Raw genomic sequence first — 26506 nt, 5'->3', positions numbered from 1 at the left:
ACTCTCTTCTTTAATTCCTGCAGTTTAATTTACAGGGTTCTGAAATGTTGTTTTTTCATCAAATTTGCCTCATACACCAATATATGACTTCAATATCAATGGATTTGCATATAATACAAATACAAGAATATAATGCTTTCAGCTTGAACAGTCAATTCATGCAGAATCAACCTTGCAAATTTAACTGATATTTGCAGACGTGCAGTCATTTGTTCATACATTTAATCAAAAGTACAAGAAAATTGGCTCCTTCTGTTTTAAAAAATAATCAGGGTCTGATATTTTCTTTCAAAGTTAGGGAAAGCTCACAAAGGATAAGTCAAATGGTATTTTCCTTTAGGGTTACTGTTGCAAACATATTGCAAACCCACGGGAATGTCCACAAACCCATTCATGCCAAAGATCATCTGTGGTTTTGCATTGAAATTTGCCCATGAGGAAACTTAGTTCTTTTGAACCTGAATATTTTCAATTTACAGGGACAAGCAACTTCATGTGAACCCTTTTTAATAAGAAAAAACCACACCACAGTAGACCTTGAAACTCTAATAAACAGGCACCGTGGAAAATGATAGTGTCTTGGCTAAATATTTACACTATCAATAGCTGTATGTGAGGACGAATCCTTCGCAGGAATACTGTTTGGTCAAGCCCTTGCCTAGCAATAAGAAAACTGATGGGTGTTTTGGTATGCGAATTTCTCAGTGGGAGAGCTCAGTGATATCTGCCTAAAACGAATACATATGAGTGTGAGACAAGGCCTTGGGTCTGTGCCCACCTCTGGCAGATTTGCACTGTGCCTCAGTGCTTCAGAACTTTATATATGTAGTCTGATGTGGGACTATTCTGTGGGACTAATGAGAACTAGAATGAGACTTTTTGGAGGCTTAAATAGCTCTTACACATTCAGCTTCCTTAGAAAGCCTAAATTGGGTAAGAGTATGTAGATTTTTATCCTCTGAAAAAAAGTGGAAGCCTTCATATAAAACTTTATTCCAGAGCCTTACTGTAAGGTCTTTTTTTTTTAAGCCAGTTTTACTTCTAGTTAGCCACTGGCAAACATTAGTATCCCTAGATGTATATAAAATACACACAAAGATGTGTCAGGTTAGATTCAGTCTTACTGCACCTGGTTTTATGCACAAATCAGCGGCAGTACTGGACCAGACAAATAACTCGTTGAGGTGCATCTCCTCACTCCGGCGGTGACTTCTGAGGAAGGTGAAGCCGAGGTGAACACCTGAGCTTCCATTTCTAACTTTCGTATGGGGAGGAGGAGAAACAATATGCAGCTCTTGAGAATTGAGTTAATTTTTAAAAAAATGTAATATTACTTCGGGAATGCTCTAGAGCTTATAAAAGTAATCAATTTGCATATAAAATCCTTTAATGTTGATGGGAGCTCCAAGGCTGAAATGAATACGAAATATGCAGTAGTGACACTCTGGACAAAAGATCTGCAGTGCAGGAGTGTTCAAGGGGAACATTTTGTCTTAAGTAATTAATTTGCAGAAGAGATCCCCTGCTGTTGTTCTTGGTACAATGCTCTCTGTGTTTAAACATCAATCTAACTTCTGAAAAGTAAAATTTGCAAGTAATATTATTTTTAATTTTTAAACAGTTTACTGGCAATTAAAGGAATCTTAGTTGTATTACAGTATCGTAGTTCTTGGCTTGCTTTGGGAAAGTACAAGTTTGCAGGAATAAAAGCTACAAAGACATGTATTTTTATAGCTAGAGCTTTGTTTTTTGCATATGTTGGGATTGTAGTGCTGAGAGCTTCAACCCCATTTTTAACCATCTGTGACTATGTCCGTGGCTTGTCATAGTTTCCAGGATAATTTGCAGAAATTTGGACTATAACTGGTTGGACTCTGGCCTCATAGAAACAACCTATTCTCAGTGCTATATATAAAATTGTATATTGTAGAAGTAAAATTAACTGAATATTCATAACGTTCTGTTACTTCGTAGTTATTCTGCTGCTCCTGTTTCCAAATAAAATGTGAACTGTAGTCTAAGTTAACTCTAAGAGAAATAACATTTTCACAGTGTATCCTGTAGAGTTCTTCATTGATTTTTAACATGTACCACTCTTCTTCTGAAAGGTTCTTGGCATTTGGGTTGTGTACTGTATTTCAGAGGTACAGTAATTGATGTAAATAATTGTTGAAATTTAGGTGCCCTTTTGGTACCAGCAATAAAGAATCAGGATGAGTCTCCTTATTTATCTATCTAAGATACACTCAAATAGCTATTGAACTATCAGAGCTCAGCCCTACCTGACTAACATGGGATTCCAGCACCAAAATAAAAAGAAATCTTTTTACGTTATGGAGTGTTTAAATATTCCATAATCATTTTCTTTTTCCCTTTAGCCAAACCAACAAGTTTATCACTTCCATTGACGCCCGAGTCACCAAAGTAAGTACTAAAAAGTGCAAACATTTATAAAAGGGAGGGGGGTTCAATAGATTTTGGCTACAGCAACTCCATTTCAGCTTGTTTTTATAAATGTGCCCTGTCTTCCAGTGATCCCAAGGGTTCCCCATTTGAGAACAAGAATATTGAACAAACCTTAAGTGTGGAACTCTCTGGAACTGCAGGTGAGAAATGGGGAGTGCTGGCTCTTCTTTTAAGCATGGCTCGTGTGTGTTTGTTCATTTTAATATACCACATGTACACCGAAATCTCACAGAGGTCTCCAGTAGATTAACTTCAGTGAAGTTTAGCATTGACTTTTTATCCAGTTACCTGACAAGGAATGTGTTTGAAAATATGGCTCCAAACCTACACAAGAGAGCATAATTTCTGGGAAAATATGAATGAAACCATTTATCTGTTATACTTCCCCATTTCCCCATAGATTTGTGTACTGTTGAGCACCATCTTTCAAAGACAAACCCCACAGCACAGTGTAATAGATGTTACAGATGGAAAAGTTATGTCATCCAGTCTCTCTCCAGGCTGGTCTAGGGCTCTATGTGAATGCATGTTTCAGTGCTTTGTCAATTCTAGATTAATATGTCACAAATAACAGCTTTCTCCTCTACCACTGAAAAATTATTCCATAGCTTAGAGGTAATTTTTTAAATTGGTATTCATTTTATATTCTTGCTTTCTCTTTATTTCTTCCATTAGCACACTTCACACAACCTGCCTTTATCCTCCTCCTCCTTTCAGATCCCTGGTGTTTGTACCTTTTGAAGATTTGTAGATTTTTTATCATGTGCTGGTTTAGTTCATGCATTGCCCATTGCACTCATTTAATTCATCTGCTCTTCTTTCCGCCAAAGTCAATTCCTTCAGACTCAGATCTGTTTTATTGCTTTCCTCTGAACTCTGTCTTGCCTCTGTTTCCCTGAAGTGTCCAAAACTGAGCACAAGAGCATGTTGAGCTCCACCTGAGCTATTGCCAAGACTGTTTTCTTTCTCAGTTGTGTAATATTGAAAAATAAGATATGTACATGGCATGTGTTTCCCTCAAGATAACAGTGGATTGTAAATTATGTGATCTCTAGCATTTCAAGGGGCATTGCAAAATATGTCTTCAGGTACCATAAATCAGCTTGGTGCCCCTGAATTCAGTGGCAGCTCTACACAAGAGGAGGCCCAAGGTCTAGATTTGTGTATGTACTTTGGGCTTTCACCTCCCAACAACCGTCATTTCACTTTTTCAGAATCTTCTTCATTAGTTCAGCCTTAAAACATGCATGCTTTCCTCTGCCATGTCCTGAAAACCTGCAGTCTTAATAGTTCTTCTTGTAGCAAAAGGAAGCATCCTTCCAGTGCACCTTCTTTTTGCAAAACCAACACCACCACAGCAAAATTCACTATATGCAGCAGGATAATCCTGTTCAGTGCCAGTAGGCCTGAAGCACAGAGAAGCCTCTTTTATCATTACTGGAGAGCAAATGTGCACAAGGGTGCCCATTTGTAAGCACACTGGTAAGTCAGTGCTTAGTGCTGCCAACTGAAAGGGGCGGATGAGGTGACTACAGCAGAGTGGTACAAGCAGCCGTTGAAATCACTGAAGGGACCAGTGTTTTCTCCCAGCCAGAAGGTCAGCAGCCTGCTCTTCCCATCAGCTGACGAGACAAAAACTGGGAGTCAGTCTGACCCCTGGATAGTCCTCTAGTATTGCCTCCATAATGGCAACAGGAATGGTCTTGGTATTACCAAATTCATTCCACTCCATCAGCTGTGTGCAGAGGAGGAAACAAAACAGTTCTGTAGGTGTCTTAGACAATATAACCAGGAGAACTAGTGCATTAAAAAATGCATCAGAAGCTGTGAAACAGCACAACTGGACAAATATGTGAACAGGAACGTTGTACTGTGAAAACATGATTTCTTTTCCCTCTGGGAGTAAATAGAGTCTAGCTAGAAAATAAACTGATGATAATCAGGAAGAATAAGAGTTGGTGGAGCGTGTGTGGGCAGGGAGTTGGGGCAGTGTTACCAAGCAGCGTACATGATGGTGGCTCTTGGACTTCATGTTGCACTTGCTCTGGTCTTCACAATGCCTGGTGAGGAGGTTTCAGGGGATTGTATTTCATCACTTGGTAGCTGTATTAATCTCTGCCTTCACATACACATAGATTTTATTTTTATATTCATATATGTATAAAAAGATGAGTGGTTGTGCAAAGCTTACTTTTTAACTCATTTGTATTGCAGTAGTGTCTTGTGTCATGAGTCTGCTTGTGCTGGAAGCAGACTACATAACAGAAACAACCTCGAGTACTGAAGAACTTAGAGCGTATGTGAGTAAATCGTGGCAGAATTGGGACCCACTTCAGTTAAAAAAAAAAAAAAAAAAAGGAAAAAAATAGTGGCAGTAGTGATTAATAACACCTTGGAGTTCTTTAGTGAGACCCTGGCAACTCCAAATTATATCCAGATAACCGCATTGCTCATTGTCCTTATATAGGGCAGCTTGCACTGTACAAGCGCTATTTATTATAATTTAAATAGGAGTTGCCTTGATCTCACTGCCGAATTGAAAAGACCATTAGCAGTGCTGCTCGCACTATCGAAGCACAAAGTATTTTAATATAAATAGCAGCTCTCTTGATCTCTCTGCTGAAAACAACATTGGTTCCCTCACTGATGAATTAACGATAGAGTAGAAAAATAAATAAATAAAAGCATTTCCCACATGAGCCATCAATCTTCGTCACATGCACATTTTGGATTCATGTCTCTAAAGTCAAACTGAAACCGTTCTCTTGGCAATGCTATATCTTGCTTTACAATGGATTTGTTAGTAGTTGCGAATGTAACTTTGTCCTCCCTAAAACTGTCAAAACATTGATTTGTCAAATTAAAAGGAACAAATATTTTTTTACAGTGTTTTCAAGCTACACATAAGAACTCTTGAATGCACTTTAAATAAGTGGCCTATGATAGAGAAATAAGTCCATTGCTATATAAAATCCCAAGTCCTGCAGCAGATTTCTAGTGCTATTCTAAGGAAAATGGACCAGAACATCATGATATGGAGGGAGTCCTAGGTGACGATAATGTAGTAGATGAAATTTCTGTGTAAGGTGAGCCTCGTTCTGAGTAACAGGTTCGCAAGAGGTCCTTCTCCTTTTGTTTCCACAGCTAGCTGCGTTGCCAATGCCTTGCTAAGAGGCCGTGGGCTTGAACCTCTCTAGCGTCTTCCAGGAACATGGGACATTTCTGTGTCACTGCAAGACGTCTTTCCTCTTTGTTACCAGTCAGGTTGAGGGGGCACCTGCAGGCACAGGGACTAGGAGGATGACTCACCCTCTGGAGGTGGCTGTGTTTCTCTTGGTGATCAAGGGCTCCTCAAAGATTGTCTTAGACTTTCTGCTGAACTTCTAAATGCCAGAAGTTAGATGGCATGGCTCCTAAATGTTTGAAATTCAGCTCTCTCTGTTCTCTCAGTGTCTTTTTAAACCTTCACTCCTAAATACTCCAAGCCATCATGTAAGTGCATGAAGTTACTTTACACGCTTAAGGCTCAATCAGTAACTGGAAGGCTATTTCCACCCTCTTACCTACAACAGGTGACTTGGTGAGAAGTCTCTCATTTGCACACAGATCCCTATATTTTACCTGAGCATAAAACTCCTCACCAGTCTTTCTTGGGTGCAAAATTTGATTTCTCCAAAAAGATGACAGAAAAGGCTGTATGAACACAATCAGCTTGAGTAGTGATTTAGAATTCATGACCCTCTTTGAGGTTACTTATACCCTGCTATTTGCCCACCTCTAGATCTGTGTTACTTCTTAGCTGTCAGAACAAATACTTAAAATCTATCATATAAGAACTTGTGTATGTTTTGATAATTTGAGATGTGAGAATGATTTCTGATAAAATGAGATGTGAGACGCAGAGTTGTCCAGAGGGAATCAAATCTAGTAAATTATTTGATATTTTCAGGCATCTGTGTTTATTCTCTGCAGCACTGACAACTGGATTAAACTGAATACTCAACAAGCATGTAGTTTTTTATTATATGATGGCTATTTAATTTTATTATATTTTCCTGGCTTCTGCAATCTTGTGCCACACAAAAGCTCTTCTGATTCTTTTACTGAATTGAGCCGTTATCTTGTGTTCAGTGTTTTAAGTGGCCTTAAATAATGTTTCCCTTGACAGTCCATTTTCAAACTTAAAATAATTCATTTTCAATGCCTCTCAAAAGCCCAGTGCACATGTGGAAAGGTTCCAGGGCTGCGTTCACCAAAAGACACTAATTCTCAGCCCCCTCAAAGCACAACAAACATCATCAAACATTTAAATGCTAACAGTTACAGTAGAGTTTTAGAAAGATTGGTGTCTATGTAAAACAGCATTGCAAATCAGTCCTAAAATGTCAAGATGTCACATTTTATGCAAAGGCACTCCCCTAATTTCTGCTTATCAACCTAGCTGAGCTAAATGAGTACTAAGGGGGTTTTTTAGTGGAGTTTTGGAATGTATCAAAAGTAGTTTCACTCTCCCAGAGATTTTCTTGAAAGATGTTGCTTGGCCGAGGTGGCTGAGTCGGCACACATGCAAACACCTTTTGTTGCACAGACACAGGGAGGACGGTGCTGCTTCGGCAGCAGTGCTGGCAAATTGATGTACGCTATTTTCAAGCACAAGATCACCGAGTGAGTTCGTAGTATATAGACAGAGCAAGGCAAAGTGCAAACGTACCATTTACCGGAGCCATTCAATTAAAGAAAAGTCCCTACAAAGAAAATGGTTTTATAGCATGTCATGAAAAAATACTTGCCTTTTACTTTAAAAAGAAAAAAGACTGTTTAAGGGGGATGATTGTAGAGTATGTACCACTTCTAACAGATTTGCTGTGCAGAAGTACATAAGTGTGAGTGATGTAGAGGTACTTGTTTATTATAGAGCACATTTCAATGCAGTAATCATAAATATTGCTAAGGTTGTGCTCTGTTGAAATATGACCTACATACTCTTGATTGTTTGTGTTACGTGATTTGTCTGACACCCATTACATTCTGGGTAATGGCAGCCATTTGTTGCTGTGCACAGCAGGCTCTTTTGACAAAAGAAAATAGGCAGCAATAAAAAAGCTATAGTCTGAATTACATTCTGCACAGCGCTGCACTGCTGAGAGTTTGTGCAAGTGTGTTAACAATGCTCTGAACTGCCTCTTGTCAGCCTTCAGCCCGTAATGGCCATCTGTCCTTCCATAAATCTGTCAAAACCTGCTAAGTTCAAGAGAGAGCACAGAATATACCTTGTACTGTCAACGCTAAAATGTACACATTGGCGGAGAAATCGGCGCTTATGAAATAATCCAATGGTTATAGAATATTGTAACGCTGTTGATGTAGGATCATGGCCCTCGGTGAAGATTACCAAGGGTTAGTGTGAAGATGAGCAAGCGTGCAGCCAACTGGTTTTCTCAAAGTTCACGGTTTGGAGATTGGTCATGGGACGCACTGAAGGTGGACTCCGTGTAGCGGTGACATGAATTCAAAACTTCACTCACTCCTCCATCCCCCAAGGGAGGCTTGTTCAAAAGTTAAATGAACATTTTCCAACTTTTATCTGTTTCTACTTGCCTGTGCACTTCCTGCTTCTGCTGAAAGCCAGGAAAAAAGCCAAAATGCCACGAGGAAGCCCTTTCTTAGGCTGTCCCCAGCACGGTTCTGCCAGCAAGAGAAGTGCCAGTAAATTTAGCTCAGTCTGTACTTTCGCGAGAGGTTTTTTGGTAGGTTTTTTTTTCCCCTCCTCTAAAGATTGTTGGACTCCTTGTCAGGCGTCTGGAAATGGTTGTGCTCTGTGTTTAGCTTGCTTCCTGCCGGGGCTAGCTTTAAAGAAGTGGAAATGGAAACAATATTTTATTTTGAATATTGGATTATCTCTGGGGGTTCTTTGCCTGAAATTCTTAAATATGTATGTTCACTGCAGAGTAGTATATTTCTGCTTCATTCTTTCTTTAAAACTACATCCAAAAAATCAGTAACTAACCCCAGAGCTTCTCATGGGCTGTATAATTTTATGAGTAAAAGTGACAGTTCTAAATTTTTTATCTAGAAAACAATCTTTGCTTACTCAAATCTTTGTTGAATCTGCACCTGACATTTTAACCCGGAAATTATTACTGCAGAAGTTTGAAGAGGACTGTTCTCTTCATTTTACCCAAAATTCATTTGGTAGTCAAAAATATTTGTTAGTGAGGAGGTGGATAAGGTGTGAAATACATACTGCTGACTCAAGTGAATTTTCATGAAGGAAGAAAAAATTGAGGATTCAAATTAAAGGAAATAGTTTAATAGTGATGACTTTGCACAAAACTTTTTCACTATTAAATTCAAATTTGAGGTGACTAGAGTTTTAGTTGTCATTATCTTTGCCTCAGTTTCCCTGACTTTTGTGGCATTAGGCAAAGTCTTCACATAGCCACGAGTAGCTAATAACCATTTTTTCCAAACGTTCAGACAAAATCAAGCATCTCTCTCACATCAAGTATTCATGCCTTGGTACTCCTATCTTCTTTTTTTCTGGAACAAATTCATTGCAGCTAATGCAATGGGACTCCCAGTCTCCATTTATGCTCCTTAGGGAGCACTATGCATTGATGGACGCTTTTCCTTCTTTACAGCAAAACACTATAAAACATGTTCCATTTGCATTGATCTGCTGAGCTCTGTTGCATGGTTAAAAATACAAAACAAAACTCTCTAGCCATGTTTGAAATACACATTTCCTGTAAGTGTGTCTGCCCTCTCTTTCCATTCTTGCTAAGGAAGTAATGGAAATCTCATTGCTTGGGCTAGAAGAAGAAATCTTGGGCAGCATCAGCCTCTGGAGTGCCTAAGGATGGTCTGGATTATCTAGGAGAACTCCCTAATCTCGGTCTAATTTGTTTAATTTTAAGCATATATACTTCTAAATTACCTTAGGGTCAATTGGATGGAAGCAAATTCTTCAAACATGACATACTAAGTACCTTCCTGAAGAGTAATTATTTCCTGAACAGTGGCTGCAGTTTGCTATTACTCTGCCCTGGTGAAGTAGGTTATCCTTTTGTAAAGTCTGAAGAAATTCTATGATTTCTACAGAAACTATTGACAGTTATATTCTACCCTTATAAAAATAACTGGAAGATGCTGCTTTGGTTCCCAGGTTTTACTGGAATGGGCTGTAGTCCTTCCTGCAATTTTTTCTCACCATAGTCATATAATCTATTACAGTTACATGAACAATCCTGGTAGTTAGTGGTATCTTTAGTCTTTGAATACTTATCTGTTTCATTTTGACTCCCTGCTTCATGACTCTCACTAATATTGAGTTCTAAATGCAATGGTTCATTACAGTTGCACTTGTCCTATTGTTCACTTGGGTTTCAGTTGCGGAACCGCATTTCAGGCGAAATGTATTAGTTATGCTTACAAGAATGTATTATACATACATTAGCAATGGTTTACTAAGTTAATGAACTGTGGAGACAAAGAGTCATTGCAGTCAAGTTGCTGTACTTCCTTGCATTCACGTTCTGCGTCCTACCGAGGTTCCTTTGGTAGCACTCATTCATTTTTCTCGGGCTTGCTTTTATTCAGGTTTTTGTCTGCTAATTTCTTTAGGGTTTTGACAGTGCCAGTCTTTTGACTTTTGATTTTTATATCAAAATCTTTTTGATTTTCCTCAAAAAAGTCTTTTGGGTTTTATCTCTTGATCTTTTCTGTCAAAATCTACAGAGAGAGAGGCGGATGTCATGGAGGAAGGGGAGGGGCAGAAATGATGCTGAAGATCAATGGCAATGCATTGTACTGTTGCTATTGTTGTTACCAGACCTTTGGTGTCTCACGCCTTAAATACTCTTATTCCGATATTAGTAGTGTTAAATTAAAGTGACATAGAATGGGTCTTGCTTTGTATCTGTTTTAAAGACGCACATGAGCCGCCTTTATAAACGTATGTGTGCTTAAAGATGTTCTGTTCCTCCTTTTTTCCCCTTAGGCCTAACTCCACCTACGACCCCTCCTCATAAAGCCAACCAGGATAATCCTTTTAGGACTTCACCTAAGCCGAAGTCATCATGCAAGACTGTTGTACCACCTTCAAAAAAGCCCCGTTATAGTGAGTCTTCCAGTTCTCAAGGAAATAACCCAATCAAGAAGGGTCCAGAACAGTCTGAGCTGTACGCACAGCTTAGCAAGACTACAGTACTGTCCAGTGGACATGAGGAGAGAAAGACAAAACGGCCCAGTTTGCGGCTGTTTGGTGACCATGACTACTGTCAATCTGTGAATTCAAAATCGGAAATACACATTAAAATATCCCAGGAACTTCAGGACTCCAGACAACTAGAATTTAAGGATTCTTCACCTGGGTGGCAGTGTCAGATTTGTTCTTCTTTAGAACAAGACCAGTATTTCAAGAAAGAGACTTTACAGACAAGTAAGCAGGGATCCCACGGTAATAACAGAAAACAGCTCCAAGACCAGGAAATTCGGGCTGAACTGAATAAGCATTTTGGTCACCCCAGCCAAGCTGTTTTTGATGAAGAAGCAGATAAGACCAGAGAACTACGGGACAGTGATTACAGTAATGAACAATTCTCCAAACTACCTATGTTTATAAATTCAGGACTAGCAATGGATGGTCTCTTTGATGACAGTGAAGATGAAAGTGATAAACTATGCTACCCTTGGGATGGGACACAAGCCTATTCATTATTTGATGTATCGCCTTCTTGCTCTTCTTTTAACTCTCCATGCAGAGATTCAGTGTCTCCACCCAAATCCTTATTTTCTCAAAGATCCCAAAGGACACGCTCTAGATCAAGGTCCTTTCCTCAACGCAGGTCTTGTTCCCGTTCTCCATATTCCCGATCGAGATCAAGGTCGCCCTGTAGTAGATCCTCTTCAAGGTACAGTACAGCAAATTCATGTATCATCATTGCAGTTAATAAGAAGGAAAGCAGCAAAAACATAAAGCAATTTAAAGGAAAGAAAGAAAAAGCAAAAAATAACTTAATCCAGTGCAACTTGTTCTATTGCTCTTGAGCTGATTAACTCTGAAGGTTACGGGGTTGCTACAGAAACACTTGTTGCCATTATCCTTTAAATTTGCCAAGTTTACACTTTCTGAGTGGAGCCAGTCAGGTCAGCGGCAGAGCAATTGGTGAGAGATGTACACAACTAACCTTTCCCATTATCTGTGAGCTGCCTGGTGCCAATCTAGCTGCAGTCCCTATCAGATGAAGTTGACAGTGGCTGACTCTCTGCTCTGTGTTAGCCTCAATAAGGAACATTACAGAAGGGCAGGGGGGGAAATCACTTGAGGCCCCTTAGTTGACTAGGAGATCGCAAACTGTCACTGGAAAATCTCACTGGTAGCTTAGAAGAAATTGTGAATTCAGGGAAGAGGTAGAAAATGGTGTGAATAGATTCAAACTGAATGACAGAGGTGAATGTGTTTCTTCCTGCAGATCTTGTTGCTATTATGAGTCCAGCCACTGTAGACACCGAGCATACAGAAGTTCTCCCTTACATGCAAGATCGCGATCCAGATCACCGTACAGTCGCAGACCCAGGTACTGCATTTTGCCTGCATTTGGTTTGCTTTGCAGCTGGTTTTCAAGAGATAATGAAGCATTCCAGAAATTGTATTACTAATTTTACATTCACAAATGCAGGTGCTTGATTTAATGACTAAGTTATGTTTCCTAGATATGACAGCTATGAGGAATATCAGCATGAAAGGCTGAAGAGGGAAGAATACCGCAAAGAGTATGAAAAACGGGAATCTGAAAGGGCCAAACAAAGGGAGAGACAGAGGCAGAAAGCAATTGTAAGCACTGTGAAGATAACTTTCATTTTGAAATAGATTTCTGTTTCTTCTCATAGATTTCTAAAGCTAAAACTCTGACTTTATTTTCTTTCTTTTTTATAAAAGAAAAAACAAAATAAAAAAATCTGCTTACGTGTATTTCTTAGTACTTCGAATTTCAGGCAAATATGTGTTTTTATAACAATTTGTGTTTTGATGTTACAATACTAATTTTTTCAGGTTCTATAAATTGCAACTCTCCAAGTTTTTCACAGTCACAGATACAAAGGGCTTACTAGAAAAAGGTTTCATCCCAGACAACAGACAACTAAAAGTGAATCAGTCTATTTTTTATACAGATCTATTAGTGAACCTGCATTTTATACTGTATATCACCTACCAGAGTGCCAGTAATGAATGTCTATTTTCTATATTTCTGGTTTCTTACATAAGCGATAGAAGGAGGCGGCTTACATACTGATTGCTGGACTTTCATAGTAGCTGTAATTGTCTATACAGAAGGTGCAGATAACAGAATTCAAAACTAGGATCCAAAGGCATGAGTTTAATTTTTTTTTCCTGTCTACGACTCGGTTAATTTTTAAGTTATTTTTAGCAAAATAAATAGTCTGAAGACATGATGCAATTTAAAAATGTCACTTAACACTGGCCCTTTCATAATGAATATGCATTATTTAATTATTTTGTTCATCAATGTTCTGTGTGAAACCACTGAAATACCTGAGGCAAAGGAAATACCCATGTGGGGGTGAGCGACTCTCTTGGCTGTTGTAGCAGTAGGACAGAAGAATGGCTATTAAATGGACAGGTGGCTTTTGCCCCTTTTTAGTTCCTCATTGGCAACTGCGTGATGGTTTTGATAAATTAAATCGGGAGCTGCTGTGAATCTGGACTCCTCTTGTAGTTGCTAAGCCCATTCGGTGGCTCACCTTAACATTTTCCGCTTGGTTTTCTGTGTCCTGCTCTTTCTGTTCAGTTGTACCTTCTCTGCTGTTCTGGCTGTGCTCTGGCTCTTGCATGAACTGGTGCAGAATGGGACATTTCACCTTCATTTCCAGATTTTCCCTTAGTGCTCTGTCCAGGGAATGAATAGGTCTTTTTTCTGGTGCCTTTAGTGGAGTTTGTAGTAAAAGGTGATTTGTCACACACTGGGCAGCATTTCTCCTTATACTTACGCCTACAGAACTGGGATTGTGTAGAGACTGACAGAGACCGGTGTAGTCTACAGCAATGAGAAGGTCTGGGAGGGAATAGACACCTTTATTTTCTGATTTTTGTCTCTGTTACTGTTGTTCTTAGTGAGCTTCATCAAATAATTTCACTTTTCTCTGCTTCAGGTGCCCTATCTACAAAGTGGGGGTGATAGGTCTATTTTGTAAAGCATGAGATTTAGAGCTATAATACACTCTGCTGTGCTGATCTGAAACTCAGTGAAGGCAATGGAATGATTTTGCTTGGCTTCAGACAGGGCTGTATTTAAGTCAATTGTTGCAGTTAGTTTTAAAATATCTGGCTTCCATCTGCTCAGAGATGAACACTACCTTCCAGCAGTCGTAACTTACACTGGCTGTTCTCTCTTAGATCTAACACAAATTAGAGATTCAAGTAGACCTCTGTCATGGGTGTATCTTGCTACTTCTCAATTACTGTACCTTACTGGTATAAATAAACATGAATCCTGCTGAGGAGGTAGAAAATTTGATTTAGTTTAAAACAAACAAATATTTGGCAAGTAGCTAATCAAGAGAAAAGGAAAAAGGAAAGGAAAGAAACTTAAAAAGCTCCAGATATGCTACATCATAACTTCCTATGTTAAAAATTTTAGACATTTCAAAACCAAGGTTGAATTTATTTTCTTTCTGAAGTGAGCATTGTCATGATAATTAACTTCATTAATGAAATTATTTATTAATAAACATAAATAAATCAGAACTAAAAAATAAATAATCAATAAACAGAACATGGCTAAAACTTAAAATCCAGTCACCTGTGTCAGAGCTGCAGGAAATTAGTTGAAATCCTATTAAGTCCTTTATCCAAAGTCTACCAGCACTTTTACTTTAAAAATGTGTATTGAATCATGCCAGTTTATTCCCTGTGCAAATAAGTAGGGGTTAGGGGACAGCAGAGAAAGGGAAGCCCTGATCCCATGAAATCAGTGATAAAATCTGTATTATTTCTAGCATTCTCTGCTCCTTTTCTTACTCCTTTTGGCTTATGGGTCTCTTCTGTGTTACTCTTTTCTTTCTTGAGGGACTGAGCTCAACTCATTTATTGTTCAGCCACAAGGATCTCCTCTTTCTTTCCTTGAACTCTTTCTACAGTCCCATAAATTTAGATTTCTTTGCTGTCTGCATTGGGGAAATTTTTATTTTCTTTCTAGCCAATTCTCGTGCTGCCAGAACTGATTCATGGCCACATACCTCCAGATACTGTTAAAAGAGTGGCCCAAAGATTGGGCAGTACTAATGCCTCAGGTGTTATACAGGGCAGGTGGCTTTTCTTCATGAGAAGCACCATGCTATGATCTCAGGAGTTAGTTGTAGAAAGGATGCACAGTGGAAAGGGAACAGAAGTTACGACTGAGCTAAAAGCATCAAGTATTATTGGTTCAATATCTAGAATTAGTCTCCCTGTGACAACAAGAGTGGGAAACCTAGGAAAAAGAAATGAGAAAAAAATTCACATATTTTAATCTGTCAAAACCATATGTGCAGCAATGCCCTCTGATTGTGCAGGCAGCTTGTATTTTGGCAGACGTGAAGGCATATTGGCAGAATGCTGAGGAGGTTTGTTTTAGAAGCCTGTGCTCATGCTGCATGGCAGAGGCACTTAAATGGCTGCCTCTTCAGTCTTGCACACAACACCTTCGTTGTGGTAGCTTCAGATCAGCTGGAAGCCTGGGCTAGCATTTCCCTGTATGGATTCCTGAATTCCTATTTAGACTTGCAGCTATATGCAGGTGGCTTGACTTCAAAAGGTAGTGATATTGTTCTCCTCTTCCTTTTCTTCTTTTCCCCTCTCCAGTTACTGGACATTCAGTGCCTTTTTTGTGGGTTGGGGTCTTAATTTTGAGCAGTCATGCTTGAGAAATATGGACTGAGCCCACAAGATATTTTCCAGTTAGAAAGTAAGAAAAATATTTTTGTCATTCATTCATTCATTCATTTATTTATACTTTTCATTGTGATGCCTTTGCTAACTGAGCAAATGTTAGCATAGTTCAGTTTGATCTTGACTTGATTTATTTCACTAGGTCCCCATTTTGTTTTAGAATGGGTCCTCATTGACCATAAGGATGGTCTGCCACCAAGTCTTACTTAACTTTATAATGCTAACCAGAGCATAGCAGAGACACGCGCATCATGAAACTTGAGGAGCAACTGCAGGACAGGACAGTCTACTTAGGGCTTTGTAGAAACTGGCATACAACCCCCAACCAAGGCAGATCACAGGGATCTGCCAAGAAGACTGAGGACCCCTTTTTTCTTCTCATACATCCCAGGAAATTTCTGAGTTATGCGGGCTTTTACTCCAGCAGCTCATTAGACCATGCGGCAAATACTTTCCAAGGCATGGCATCAGAAATACAGTTAGCACATTTCAATTCTGGAGTCACCAGTTTGTGATTCCCCATTGACATGGTGCACCAGTGCTAGGAGGTTCAACTGTCTGATGAGCAGCCTGGTGTTCTGGATCTCTGCTACTCTGCCGCTCTGGCCATGATACTGACTTACGGTCACATCCTCCCTGCAGCTCATTTACTGTGTACGCTGGCTGCTGCCAGAAGGTATAACAAAATCAGCTTTTATACCTGAGTAGGAAATTACTATTAACATTAATACTTTTCATTTCTAAGTGCTGACAGCCTCCATGAGACAAGTATCAAGACTCCCTGTCCCAGAGAGCTTACAGACGTAAGAAGATAAATGCGTTGTGAGGCCACTGCAGCGGAAGGAAACACATGGTTTCAAAGAAAATAAATTGCTTTACAACAGGAAGGCAGGAGAAAGGTGGTTTCATAAATGGGTGCTTGGCTTCTCCAAAGTCTAAAACCAGAGTCAGCCTATAATGGAGTGCATTTCCACTAATGAAGGATCCAATATACGTTGTATATTTAGTTTGGATTTTTTTGTCATTGCTCATCTTGATGGCCTTGATCCCAGGCACTCTTTGCTCTGAGTTGCTGAAAGTGTAAATGTAACTCAAACAGATTACCTAAATCTTGAAGTTTACTGGTCCATCATTATTTTTCTAGCAGTCACCATAGAGCATGGCTGAACTGTTTCAGTCCTCAGTTAGCCACACAGCAGCACTTGACAATTTTGTGCAATGTTCTTTCTTTTTTTTCCAGTTTTCGTGATTCTTCCTTTTGCCATTCACACTTGCCCACAGGTCATACTTATTCTTCTTTAATACAGAATCTAAAGAAAATTTTTCTTATTAGGTCAGAATCTTAAGCTTTAATGGCTTTTTCCATCCATAGCATTTCTGTTTTTTAAACTCTGTCCAACCATTCCCATTGCACTTTCAAAATGGTATTTGGCCTCCAGCTCTAAGGATGAAAGTCTTCATGGCTTTCTACTGGAAGAGGAGAGAAGTCAGTTGGCTTGGGAGGCAACACAGGCACAGTGCTTGCACCCAGCCAGCCGCCCGCGCTGGAGGAAGCAGCAGAGCCTTTGACAAGCCCATGGCAGAGCCCAGCTTTAAAATGCCCCTGGATTTTAAAGCTTCACATAAAACATTACCTGCCTCTTGGAAAACTAGGTATGCACGACAGATGTGCAGACAAAAAGTGGTAGGGAAAACAAGGACAGCAGCACTAAGTGGTGTTACCTGTGGAGTGGCTGCCTTCAGTTCCCACAGACCCGGCTTAGCAGCACCGCGGGCAGGCAAAGCAAACAAGTGTTGGGTGAAGCCTAGTACAAAGGAACATGCAAAAACTAATACATCTAGTGGTCTACGCTTTAGTTCCTTAGGATAAGGAAGAGATAAGCATAAGGAAAGGATAAGGAAATAAAGGATTAAGAATGAGGAAGGGAAAACAAAATAAAGTTTTGGAGGAAGCCTTTGCAAGACAAAAAGATCCTTAGCATCAGTGAACATTTTGCAGCATGAGCGGTCCCTTTATTGACCCTTAGATGTGTAAGGTATATCCTGGTCCTGTTTTCTCAAGTTTTGGCATTCTAATGCTTTGGTGTTTTCATTTGAGACTTGAAATACTGCTTTTCAGTCTGAGATTTTCTGCCACATCTGCCTATTCAAATGTTTTTACTGCAAGGAAGAAAGAGCAAGAGTATGAAGAAGGAGCTTTAGATAAACTGAAAGAAGACAGGCATGTTGAGCCTGAGGGAGTTGGCTGGACTCTTCTTTCTTCCTTTTTTTACCTGGCAAAGCAATGTACTACGCTTAAAGCTTATGATGCAAAATAAATCATCTGCACTTTTGGGAGGGAAATATGAACAGCATCTTCTGGAGTCTCCTGCAGATTCCCTCTGCCCACATTAAACTTTTCAGTTTTCACAAAAGCTTTTCTCTACCGTTCTCTAGGTTTCCAAGTCATATATCATCTCCTCTAACAAGTGCAGTAAAAAGCATACTTAATATGCACATATGGACTTATGCATGTAACTTATTATAAAATAAAGGTCTTTAACATTTAGAGGTATGTTGTAATCTTGTTAGGCTTGTATAGCTCTTATTATTAATGGGAATAAAAGGCAGGTGTCTCTCTGAATACAAATAGATTCTTCATAGTTGCTTTAAATAAACCAAAGTTAAGCAAGACAAAGACAATGCTGTATGAATCCTGTGTTCTCCAGTATCTTATACCATCATGGCACTCTGCTTAAAAAAAATACCTCAACACATCTCATGTGTGCACACTGGGGGACATATGGTGCATTTCAGCTTTAAATTTGAATTTCCTTAATTTTGCAGGTTTAACTTATTCCCTTAATGATAGTTTAACAGGCTTTTTTTTAATTGTTCAGTTTTGTTTTATTACAGTTGTCTTAAAGGGATATTAGAGATATAAAGGTTATTAGAGGGATAGAAGAAGGAAAAATCGTGCAGGCATGCACACAGACTTACGGAAGAGCATGCAATAGTTATTTCCATCACACTGTAATATAACAATCTCCATGTCAGAGAGTGAAACATTATGTTTTTTCAGTCAAGATGTATTATCTCAGCTAAAGTATATTAGACAGTCTGCTATGTTATGTTCTGCTCCATCTGGTCAGTCATTTAGGTTCAATAGCAAGTATCAATGGAATTGTTTCTTATCAAGTGTTTCAGTGCGGTTAGATCCTTGATTTGGTAAAACAGTCTGAAAAAGTAATTACTGTGCATATGCAGATTTTCCTGTTTTTGAAGTTTATGGCACCCAACCATACTGAAAGTAAGCAGAATTAGAATAGAGAAAATGGAAGAAATGCAGATTTCTGTTGCTTGTACTCTACAGTCCCTCGTTCGCAGAAGCCCTACCCAAACTCCTCTGTCAGGAGGGTCAGGGCTCTGGACCAGGACACAGTAGAGACAGAGATAAAAAGCAGCAGCTGTCTGTAAAGTACCCCTCTTCCCTAAATTTATGGCCATCCATGAGCACATTTGTCCTTCTTTTAGCCATGCCAGCTTCTCCAAAGTGCACTGCTATGGCAGAGAACAGGGGCTGCTTTTGGACCATGCACTTGGGAAAGCATAACATTTAAAAATGAAAGTGTCTGTCCCAGCAGGGTTATAGGGGACTACCAAGGCAGTCACCTTGGTTCCTTATATAATCAAAAGAGGCAGCAGTTTCAAGCATTGAAATGAGATACTTGCCTGATCCCATTGATTAAGGAGAGCATATACATACTTTGGTAGAGCAACCAGGGACTCCGCTGGGCTGACCCAGGGACCTATAAAGGACCCAGGTGGTTCCAGTGGTCGCTTCTTGTGCCATACTGTAGCAGGTAGGGCTTTTGGGTAGGAGTGTTTGATTCTTGGATCTCTGTTTTCTGGAGCTTTAAACTCACTTCCATTTCTCAGGAGCTTAGATTAACTGGATCTGAGACCCTGAGATTTGTGAGGCCAGGAAGAGTGAGCAAAAAAAGTTGACTGAGTGCGCTAGTGAGAAGGAGTTTCTGTTGGGAGGCAGATGTACTAGTTTCAGCTTCCTGCTGCAGGAATTGTTTATTTATTTTGCATTAAACAGTTCCTGGGAGCAGAGTACTCTCCTCAGAACAGGGACCCAAGATTTTGGGCCCCCATAACTAAGAGTTCTGATGGTCCCTTTATCTCAAATGAGTGCTCAAACAAGTAAAGAGGCATCAGGATCATTTCTGTTGTGGTTTTGGTCTGATCTCAATCGTATTGTCCATGGTCCAAGAATGACTAGTGCCTTATGCCTCTGTGGGGACTCATGGAAAAGATACATTTCGTGCTATATCTGAATTGTAACACTATAAGCTACCTGTCTCTTCAGGCTAGGATGTTTCTGAGCGGGAATGCAAGTCTATATTTAGGTCCCTAGATCCTTTTGCATAGCAGAGTTGAGGTGCCATTAGCCTTTAGGCACCTCCAGGTTACAAGAGTCATGAATTCTCAGCAGTCAGTAGAGCTCCTTTGGCATTCGGCACCTGAATTCTGCGCAAGTCTCAGGTGCCAAAGCTGATGGTTTAAACTGACATTGCTCCACTGACTGACAGATTTACGCCAGCTGAGAATGTTGTGGTGGTGGTGGTGGTTCAATTTATGGGACAAATGTGCGGGTGTGTAAGGGATGAGCAGTAGTGCCAGGGCCAGTAGTGCCAGGCTTCTTCAGGCCAGAGGCAATCTGAGCCAGGAAGGCTAAGCACCCAAGCCATGTGTAGCTGGTGCGTCTTTGCCCTGATTACCTTAAGGTCAGCGTTTTGAAGATCTCTTTTTGCCTTTTGCTTTGCTTGCAGCTCACTAAGTGGCTCTACCCTCAGTAAAGTGTTCATCCAAAAATTCATAAAGTGACTCTCACAGGATTTCCTAGTCCTTCTGTCATTCTGCTGAGCATTTCCACTCAGGAAGGAAGGATATGACTCAATTGTTTTAAAAGTATCTTTGATGCTTTGCTCCAAGTGTCAAAGGAACATGCAAATGACACCCTAGCCTGTAAAAATCAGGGACTTCAGTCAGGTTTTTTTTCAAAAAAACCCAAAAGATAACGGTGACCACAGGATATATTTTATTGTCCTGTCTTCCCCCCAGAAATACTTCTTCTAATAAAAGTTATCTTCTGGACCCCTAACAGTTTTCCCTCTATTTTAAGGTATGGATTATGGTGGAACAGCTGATTGCAGGATAAATCGGCTATTGAGTCATCTGAGTTTATAATCTTATGTTTGTAATACATTTTGTTATGTCTATGGTACATTTATGCAATTATTGTGTTACTTTATACTACTCCACAACTGAGATGAGTTTTGCCCAGTATTGTATAGATGGCAAGAGAAAAGGAGCACCTGGTTTGGAAGAGTTTACCGTCTTGGAGGGGAAGTGCTAGAAAGGGTGGAAGGGAAGAAGGTGCAGTAGGATACAAAGGGAGCTGTCTGTCAGTGTATAGCAGAACAGTGACAGCAAGCAGTGAAACCTTCCAGGAGCACACCATCTAACAAATGTAGTGTCATTTAAATACCTTAGATGCTTTCCAGGAGATAACTATTTCACTTATTAGCAAGATGCAGTAGGTCTTCCACTAGAGACTATTACTATAATTATGCATCCTCTGCATATCCATGTGTGTGTATTTGCATGCATATATGTATAGGTTCATCTCTATCACACATTTGTTAAAAATATGCCTTCCCTGTTGCTGTTTCTCAACAGGAAGAACGTCGTGTGATTTATCTGGGTAAAATCAGACCTGACACAACCCGAACAGAACTGAGGGACCGGTTTGAAGTTTTTGGTGAAATTGAGGAGTGCACAGTAAATTTGCGGGATGATGGGTAAGAACTTTTGAGATTACTTCTTGTTTGGGAGCTGCCATATGTAAAAAATTATGACAGTAAGATTACTGGTATGGGAGTTACCAATGTAAGTGCCGTGACAGATGACATGCTGAATTCAAAACCTTATTTATTTTCTTTCATCCTTATTTATTAATCTTGCTAGTTGAGATTTCCTGTCCCAGAAATAAGTATTTAGCTGCATGACAGGACAATCATGCTGATAAATGGATGCAGTACTTCTGGCATTTCCACTGCTGGGTCTCCTGCAAGTTCTTGCTTTCAGGAAGGGGTTACACTAATGTGCGTTAACTCTTTTCAGCTTTTGTTCACAACTGTATTTTTCAATTGCAGAGACAGCTATGGTTTCATCACCTACCGCTATACTTGTGACGCCTTTGCTGCTCTTGAAAATGGATACACTTTACGCAGGTCAAATGAACCTGACTTTGAGCTGTACTTCTGTGGACGCAAGCAATTTTGCAAGTCTAACTATGCAGACCTAGGTAGGTATTTTGCCCTATGTGAATTAAAGTACATAACTGGAACCTTGTAACTCCAGAGAATTTAGGGTTTGCTTCTTTTTTGTTTGCTACTTATATTAGTTAAGTGATTGGGGGGGTTAAAGGAAGTGGTTTTCACTTGCTGCAAGAAGTTTAAAAGTCTGCTAATCTGAGCTGTCTTCTTTCAGTTATTTCAGACTGTGAAAATTCTTTTAAAGCCCATTTCCATCATTATCAAAAATAAGTGCCCGATATTCAATAATACATTTCCATATTGAAATGATAGCACTACAGAAACCTCCTGCACGCTTTACTATTCATTGCTATGCTATGACTGCTTGGTTCTAATACCCGATTTATTTATATGAGCGATAAACGGAGAACAAATTAGATGCCTCACCCCCAAAAATTCATTACGATTCTTACTTTGCCATGAGTTGTGCTGCAGATGTGTAGAACTCACCAGAGACACTCCTTAAACACAATTCATAGTTTCTCAGGTTTGAAAGCTAGAAAGGCTTGTGACCAGATCTGACCCTTAGTATAGCAAAGGCCAGAGATCTCAGCTGGTGGTTCTCAAGTCATGCATAAGCATCTATGTATGAAGGTGTCTCCTTGCAGGGACTTCCAGTCATGATGTAAGAGGCTCCAGCCTGTGGAGAGCTTAGCAAATCTCTTGGTGTTTGCTGTCCCACTGATGTGGGGCAGTATGCATACCAGTCTCCAGACCCCAGTTATGCTGTGGTAGCTCCAGTCCCAAGTGTGCATACTGGCTGTGATAACACATCTGGGTCTGTCCTAGTCTTTCCTGGGCAAAAATGTATGGTTCTGTCCTATGCTCTGGGTCAGGGTGTGACGCTTGCCCTTGCTAGGATGTTTGGAGATGTTCAAAGTCTTACAGCAGGAATATTGATGTTAAGGATATGCATAAAGAGACCATACAGACTACCAAAACATCCTCTGTAATATTATATTATAAACTCACCTCTTACTTAATTACCTTTTAAAATGTAAAGTATTCATTAAATGTTAAACCTTTCCTAATACCTGTATAAATAGACTAAAGGTATGGGAGATACTCTTTTCTGAATAACATAGCAAGGGACATTTTGCCGTTGAATCTATATTAATCAGATATTGTGGGTTTTTATGAATAAATGACCACAGTCATTAAAATCTTTCATAACCCTGTAACACAGTGCTAATGAAATCTTGTATGTGCTGCCCTCGGCTTTATACAATGCAGGAAGTGAATACAGGTTTTTTTTCTAACCAATTGATGTCTTTTCAGAATAAATGATAAAGATGATACGCATTGTTCACAATGAATATGCTATAATTCACTTCAGTGGCTAAACAGATAATGTAAAGCTAAGAAAAGGCAATTGACTGCTGAAGAGATATAGGGTTGATGTTGAAAATATAAAAGGTGGCAAGGCATTTGTCGAAATGTAGGCTGATAAAAACAGTAAAAACAGATTGAAGTCTTGACTTGATTTGACTTATCTTCAGCAGTGGAAGCCAGGGTCATCTCTGTATCTCAGAAAATCTGAGGTTTAAAACAGGTTGTCTGAAGGGAACCCTCTTGAACATTATTCATCACTGGGAGTATTCCCTGGCAGGTCTCTCCATACTGAGTGGGATTCCCAGAGTATCTGCGAGCAGAGTATTTTCACTTTGTCCTGCTGACAGCTTGAGCTTCTGTACTTCAGACTGCATTCCCTGTATTGTGCAGGGTATCTGATAGAGCTACATAAGGAAATGGCAGGATGAACTTTAAAATTCATGAACTAGTACAAGGACAGAGAGAATTAATCAGCCTTGGGTTGAGTACAGAAGAAAGAAAACACTTGAAAATAGTAGTCAGAAGTTTAACACCTCTCCTCTGTGAGAAGATATTGTCTTAACAGAACTTGTAATGAACATTTAATGCACAGTGTGTCTTATAGTGGTAGATGGGGAGTTCTGATTAATTCAACACAAGAAATGGCAAGAAAAGGGCACTCTCATGAAGGAGCTGTGACACAGAAACCGGAGAGAGTCAGTGTTAAGCAGGGATGACTCCAAAAGGAAATTCAGTGCTTTCAGCCACGTCAGTAATTGCCGTACTGGTGCTGTGTGGCCACAGGCGTACAATCCCTCCTGTGCGCTAGGAACAGACTGATGTCTGTGTCTGAGCAACTAGCAAAGCTGGAGCAGGTATCGCAGGACACAGGAGCTGGACCACTATTGCTGCTATGACTTACCATGTATGCTGCAAAAAGCTGAGGAGCCCACCTGAGATTGCTTGTATGGCGGTGCAGAGGCCCTGCCCTGAATTGCTCACACTCTAAACAAGCAAAACCCCAAAAAATCAGAGCAGAAGCAAAAACAAAGATTCAGGGAGGTGTGGTGACTTGTACAAGACACCGAGGCAGGGCAGGCAGAAGCAGCAGTGTCCCCTGCGTGCTGCCTGCAGGCTGCCCTGGCTTTCTGCAGAACCATCCCCCTATTACCTTTCTCAGGAGAAGTAAGTCTTGGATATTACATGTTGCAAAACAACAGTTGCAAAGCAATGGTGGAGTTTTGGGTAAAGCATCTGTCAAGATTATCTGAACTACTTTGAGACCTATACACAGCAGCGTGTCAGTGCTCAAGTCCTTGGAAAGACTGTTTTTAGTTTACCTGCTCTATGTGTACATGCAGTTTATGGTTCTCCCCCACTATTGATGACATGTACTGCTTTTGTTAAGTCAAGTCCTGCTTCTTACCAGAAAGCTCTGTCCATACCTAAAGCTTCTCTGATTACCATTTCTGGGCTTTTATCATCCCATAAAGTTGTGGTTGTAAGTGGATCGTTTCTGCAGTGCGTTGCTCGTACTGTTGTACAGACAAAATAAGTACTCACTAGTGGTCCTTGCCTCTTATCTAAACTTGCATCCTTTGGGTTTCAGATTCAAACTCAGATGATTTTGATCCTGCTTCCACTAAAAGCAAGTATGACTCCATGGATTTTGATAGTTTACTTAAAGAGGCACAGCGGAGCCTGCGTAGGTAACATGCATCACACCTGAGGAAAACGGAGGGATGGCGAATACCTCACGGACATCACGTCCTTCAATAATGGACAATTAAAAAGTCATACTTAGGAATTTCTCCTACTTTACACTCTCTGTTCAAAACCATGGTTTACATGAACACAGCTGCTCGACGAGTGGAGAGGCAGGATGGCTGTCCAGTAAGCACACATGTGTCCATGGGTGTCAGCTTTGCTTTCACGGGTGATCGGTGGCAGGGGAGCCGGGTGTTCCTTGCGAGTTCGATGCAAACCACGAGACATGGCAGCAGTTCCACAGAGATACACGTACAACGATGAACTGCAAAATCTGTACATATTGCATTTTAACAAAAAAAGAACAAAAACAAACAAAAAAATTTGAGAACTATGGCTGCTGATGTCTGGGAAACAGACACTGCATTTTTTTTTTTTTTAAATGAAGCTTCTTCTCACAACACAGTGATAATATGACAATCCAGAAGAAACCACAGGTCCCAGAAGCCTACAATCTGTTTTAGCTTTGGTTTAAGAGTTTTCCTTTCTTTGGGTTTTTTTTGTTGTGGGTTTTTTTTTAGTCCTTGCAGAAGAGAAAATGAAAGGCTCCAGCTTCCCTAACATTTTGAAGTTTCATCTTTTAATTCTGACACCCATGTAAATGTCTACAGCGTTGATCTTCCACAGCAAAATTTTCAAAGCCTTGTTAATGGTCAAATGTGCAGCTTGTTCAGCAATTTATTCTAATGAGCGGACGTGGTGTTACATTATTAATGAGAGTTGGATATAACTATCTGGGTGTGTGCACAGATAGTTTATTTGCTACATTCTCTAAAGTAGTTGAGTATTTACAAATGTTAAATGGAGTATTTTTATTTATGTACATACTGTATGACGAAGTTCTTTTTTGTTACAGCTGTGCACTGTAAATGCAGCCTTCTTTTCAAAAACTGCTGAATTTTTCTTAATCAAGAATACTCAAATGTAATTATATGAGGTGAAACAATTATTGTACACTAACATATGTAGAAAGCTGAACTTACGCTTATATATATTTGATTGTAAAAAAAGGAGAGAAAAGCGTGTGGGTGAGGGTGTGCGTGTGTATATGTGTGCGCGCGTGTGTCTGAGTGCAAAAATGCTTTACACACATTCATCCCTTCTTTGGTGAGCTTATATAAGAATTTTGTCAAGAATTATCCTAGCCCAAAAGGTATTAACCACTTCTGCAGTATTTTTCCACATTTTTCTCATTGCTTGATTTTCTTTTGCAGTTTTATACACTGAATTTGTTAGGGGAATGAAATTTTCTCATCTAAATTTTTCTAGGAGATATCATAATTTTATGTAAAGTCTCTCAAATGGGTAATCATTAAGAAATGTTTTTATTTTATGTATCAACAGTAGTTTTGGAACTAGAGGTCAAAAATCTTTTTAAAATGCTATTTTGTTTTAATTTTTGTGATTTTGATTTGATAAAAATATGCTGAGGTACTAAGTACAGTATGATTTTTACAGTAATTCTGTGTCTAAACACTGTTCTTGAAGCCAGTAATCTTTTCATTGGCAGAGTTTAATGATGGTATTTATCTATATTTTTTACAGTTATGCATCCTGTATAAATACCGATCCTTCATTCCTTTGTTTACTAAAGAGACATATTTATCAGTTACAATTATCCTATTTATTATAAATTATGAGATGACTA

At 39.6% G+C, this 26506-nt stretch overlaps 1 protein-coding gene across 1 annotated transcript in view; it reads left to right on the top strand.

Annotated features, from left to right (window-relative positions):
• The window catches only part of PPARGC1A (PPARG coactivator 1 alpha), a 64085-nt gene extending 38989 nt beyond the window's left edge, over positions 1-25096 (top strand). Inside the window, exons 6-13 of the mRNA XM_072862224.1 lie at positions 2379-2424; positions 2533-2606; positions 10466-11378; positions 11940-12044; positions 12181-12301; positions 21143-21264; positions 21619-21770; positions 24701-25096. Of these exons, the coding sequence (XP_072718325.1) occupies positions 2379-2424; positions 2533-2606; positions 10466-11378; positions 11940-12044; positions 12181-12301; positions 21143-21264; positions 21619-21770; positions 24701-24804 (1637 nt within the window). The 3' untranslated portion in view covers positions 24805-25096. The remainder of the gene's footprint in view (positions 1-2378; positions 2425-2532; positions 2607-10465; positions 11379-11939; positions 12045-12180; positions 12302-21142; positions 21265-21618; positions 21771-24700) is intronic.
• The last annotated feature ends 1410 nt before the right edge of the window (positions 25097-26506 follow it).

This window comes from Ciconia boyciana, chromosome 5, assembly GCF_034638445.1.
Source record: "Ciconia boyciana chromosome 5, ASM3463844v1, whole genome shotgun sequence".
Taxonomy (NCBI): Eukaryota; Metazoa; Chordata; class Aves; order Ciconiiformes; family Ciconiidae; genus Ciconia; species Ciconia boyciana.
The sequence above is the reverse complement of the archived record's forward strand: the minus strand, read 5'-3'. Positions and strand labels throughout refer to the sequence as shown.